Source organism: Nuphar pumila, chromosome 13 (assembly GCF_984573655.1).
Source record: "Nuphar pumila chromosome 13, dmNupPumi1.hap1.1, whole genome shotgun sequence".
Classification (NCBI taxonomy): domain Eukaryota; kingdom Viridiplantae; phylum Streptophyta; class Magnoliopsida; order Nymphaeales; family Nymphaeaceae; genus Nuphar; species Nuphar pumila.
The window spans coordinates 10,378,122-10,382,506 of NC_143261.1; the positions used below are offsets into that span (position 1 = coordinate 10,378,122).

The window sequence follows — 4,385 nt, forward strand, 5'->3', positions numbered from 1 at the left end:
CTTTGAACCATTCCCTGATTTGGCAAAGAAACATGTCTGACCTTCCATTGAGAGCCTGCCCGAACTTGAGTTAAAGTCCTTACCGGCTTCGCTTAAGTATGCATTTTTAGGCAAGGATCAGACTCTCCCCATTATTATTTCTGCAGACCTGACTGACACTCAAGAGTGTCAGCTTCTGCAGGTCCTGCATGAGCATAAGGAAGCAATTGGATGGTTGGTGGCGGATCTGAAGGGGATAGACCCCTCCTTTTGCATGCATCAGATTATCATGTATAAGGGTGCCAAGCCCTCTAGAGAGATGCAAAAGAGGTTGAATCCTCACATGAAGAAGGTGGTGAAGAAAGAGATAGTCAAATGGTTGGATGCAGGGATCATTTATTCCATCTTTGATAGTCAGAGGATGAGCCCCACCCAAGTTGTCCCCAAGAAGTCTGGGCTCACCGTTGCGCTAAATGAGAAGGGAGAGAGCATCCCCATGAGGACTACCATGAGGTGGCGAGTATGTATTGATTTTAGGAAGTTGAATAGTGCAACGTGGAAGGATCATTTCCTGCTGTCATTTATCGACCAAATTTTGGAGAGACTCTCAGGCTAACATTATTTCTGTTTTCTGGATGTTTAGATGGGATACAATCAGGTGATCGTTCACCCCAAGGACCAAGAGAAGACGACATTCACCTGCCCATATGACACCTTTGCATTTAGGATAATATTGTTTGGGCTCTGCAATGCTCTGACAACATTTCAGTAGTGCATGATAGTGATCTTTTCCCACATGGTTGATGACGTCCTTGAAAATTTCATGAACGAATTTTTGGTGTATGGCTCTTCATTTGACGATTGTCTCCAAAAGTTATTGAGAGTATTGAAGCATTGTATGGAGACAAATCTTGTGCTTAGCTGAGAGAAGAGTCATTTTATGGTTCAGCATGGGATTGTTTTTTGACATATTATGTTTGAGAAAGGGATTGGGGTCGATAAGGCCAAAGTGGAGCGGTTGATCTTTTTGCAGTGGTATTTTTAAAAGATATTTTTCAATAAAATATTTAGAAAATCGTCAACCAAAGATATAAAAATTGACTTTTCATAAATGTGGCGAGTATGGGTCAAATCCTCAGAGAATGGGAGAATATTCAAATTAAATCTAAAATTTTCAATTTATTAATATCATAAATGTTCACAACTAAGTCAAACACTACAACTCTAATTAAGTTACAAACTAAAAATAAAAATTAACTCCTAAGTAGGTTGTTAAAATCTCCTCCAGATCGCTAAGGGCATTTTTGTTCTTTCACCACAACTGCATTCGCGCTCTCAACATGAATACACCCTTTGATTTGTAGTGAACTTATCAACCTAAACAAAACAAAATAAAAAACTAGTATTCAAATAATTATAATAAATTCTAAATTACAATTACTCTTAATTCTAAAATTAATTACTAAAACTAAATTATAATTCAACTAAAAATAAACTAAATTGCAATATCTAATTAAACTAACTAATTATATTAAATCTAACTAAGTTAACTACTGTAAATATACTAACTACTATGCAGAAAAATAAGAAAAACTGTCAAAAATCAACTAATTAGCAAAATGATTATTTTGCCCTCAATGTAGTGCAAAATTAAATTTTGACAGGTTTTTTAAAACAAAATTTTTGGAGGAGCAAAATAAGTTCAAAATTACTGAAATTTCTTGTGTTCTATTTCTGACAGATTCAAGAATCTGTCAGATTTTACAAAATTGAAAAATTCATTCGGAAGCTTCGGATATAAGCGTTTCAAATTTGATAAAAATTTGGAAATTGCCTGTCTCGAAATTTAAAAATCTGAAAAAACTATTTTTAAAAAATGCTTAAAAATCAGACCAAATCAACTTCAATTATGTTGATTTTTGGTCTGTTGACAGTCAACACACAAATGAATGGAATAGAATAATTTTTTCAGAAAAAATCAGAAAAAATACACATAAAATATTGACTGCAATTTGTTGCAATTTCAGGTTTTAAAATTTAATTCACTATTATTCACTTCAACAAACATTCAATTCATGCACTATTGAATTCAAACACATACAATAACAGACCTAACATATCTATGCATTGCTAAATCATAATGCAAAAAATGTAATTATGTTAAAGAAATTAAACCTTTAAAATAATGAACTAATTTACTCTAATACATGAATAACAATTGACTATGACAACTTAATAAATCTAAACTAATAAAAACATATAACTAACATGGACACACGGTACTTAGGGTTATTTAATATATAAAATCTAATTCACATTAAATGAATTGTATGACATAGAATATCAAGATTAATGCGAAAACCTATCTAATTAAACAAAAATTAATTTAATATAAATGCATGCTAATGTTAACCGTCCCCTATATGGGACCTACTTGAGACTTAAACAAGTAATAAAATGCAATGTAACCTTAATGACTAATACCTAGTTAACATAACTAATATGCAAAGATAATTATGAAATGATATGCAATGCTAACAAAAATATATCAAGTCAAACTTACCTAAAGAATTAATAAAATATGCACTTAAACCTAATATGCTAAATGCTAAATGCTAAATGAAAGACATTAATGCATAAAGAAGGCTGGCTGGACATTAAGTGGGCCCCAATTCACACTTACTTAAGATGTTTACTTACCTTTGAGAGCCAAAAACGTCAGCCCAATTGGGCCCATACTTTTATGGCTCACTCTCTTAATTAAGAAGGTGATATTCTTAATTAAGAGGTGATTTCCTCTTGGGTTAATTCAAAAATGCATTTAGGTAAGAGATTTGAATTTCAAGTCTCTTACCTAATTTAAAAAGAAGAGGAGATCCCCTTGGCTGGGCCCATACCTTCCCAAAATACAATCCAACGAATTTTAGAAATTCACATTAATTGCCAACTTGCTACTTCTTATGGCATTCCCATAATGCCCTTCATGAAAATTAGAAAAATACAAATTATGCTAACTTAAGCTAACTACACTCTACCTCAGCTACTATTAAAACTAACTAATACATGGGCATAAAATGAAACAAAACAAAAATCGTGACTAGCTACAAATACATTTTTTTTGAAAATTCTAATTAAGACAATTATTGACTAACTATTACTCAATGAATCTAGATAAAAAAATAACTTCCTTAACACAATAATACTTACCAAAAACATCTAAGACCTTGTTGTTTGACCAACCATGGCTGCCTTCTTCCTTGAGGAAGATGGCAACTCCTAAAACACGATTTTATAAAATAAAAAAAATAAAAATAAAAAACTAATTTTTAACTAACAAAACAAGCAAATTAAGAATATATTTTTATTTAAACTAAACTCCTAGCTAGACTCGACCTTAGAAAATTAAAAACAAAATGCTTAACCTACTGTAATCAGTAAAAAAAATTCAGAACGAAAATATTCCAAAAACTTTAAACACGGTTAGACATAGTCTACCCGGTTTTCACTAATTAATAAGATAAATCTAATGAAATAAAACGACACTTACAAGATGATATTAGACTCGATATTATGATAGAAAAACATAATTTTTAACTATCTAAGATGCTAAAAAAAAATCAGAATGCAACTGGGTTTTATAAGATAAAAAATGGCTAGCCGGTTTTCATAAAAATAACAAGTAAAATTAAAAACACAAGGAACCCGATCCTACCGGATGATCAGCGTTTGGTCCAAGCTTCGAGGCCTCCCACGGTCTCTTCTAGTCCTCTGCTATTGTCTGCAACTTCCAACAACTCAACAAAAGGAACGATGGTGGTGGTTCGAAGGATGGTAGGTGGGAAAGAAGCGCTTGCCCGAAAAAATCCTCGGCTCGTGTGAGGGCCTAGAAATCTCCTCGGCCGGATAGCACACAGAAATCTCCTATGTGCGAAGACTAAGATCCTTGAGTGGTTGTTGTAGTGCTGCAAACAAAATCAGATTTTTAGTAGAAACTAGACACAAAAATAAAATAGACAAAAAGATATGGAAAGAGAGAAGATGGTAGACGCCCGAAAAGTTCCTCGATGGCGCAACACCTGGAAAACTCCTCGGTGTGATAAAACAGAGGTGGAGATTAGAGGATGAAGGTGGCTGGTGCTGTGGAGGACTTCTCAGAAATCTGGACAAGAAGTCAAAATGAGGGGGGTGTCCCCTTTTGTTTGTTTAATTTCTAACAATTTTCAAAAACACTCTGATGAATAAAGTATTTTCGCAAACACTCCAAATTTCTTGAAAATTGTTGGGCGCCCCCTTTTAGCAAATGTAAATGGGTCTTAATTTGGTTCAATGTAATCCAAACCTGATCCAAAAATAGTTATGCTCATTTGGGTCTGGATCTGAATCTCACCAGAATTCGCCCTGTTTCA

At 33.4% G+C, this 4,385-nt stretch overlaps 1 protein-coding gene across 1 annotated transcript; it reads left to right on the forward strand.

Moving 5' to 3' along the window:
- Positions 1-298: 298 nt before the first annotated feature.
- LOC149817729 (uncharacterized) lies at positions 299-751 on the forward strand. Its single transcript, XM_089986064.1, has 2 exons — positions 299-499; positions 623-751. The coding sequence occupies exons 1-2, from the start codon at positions 299-301 to the stop codon at positions 749-751; spliced, it is 330 nt and encodes a 109-aa protein (XP_089842190.1).
- The last annotated feature ends 3,634 nt before the right edge of the window (positions 752-4,385 follow it).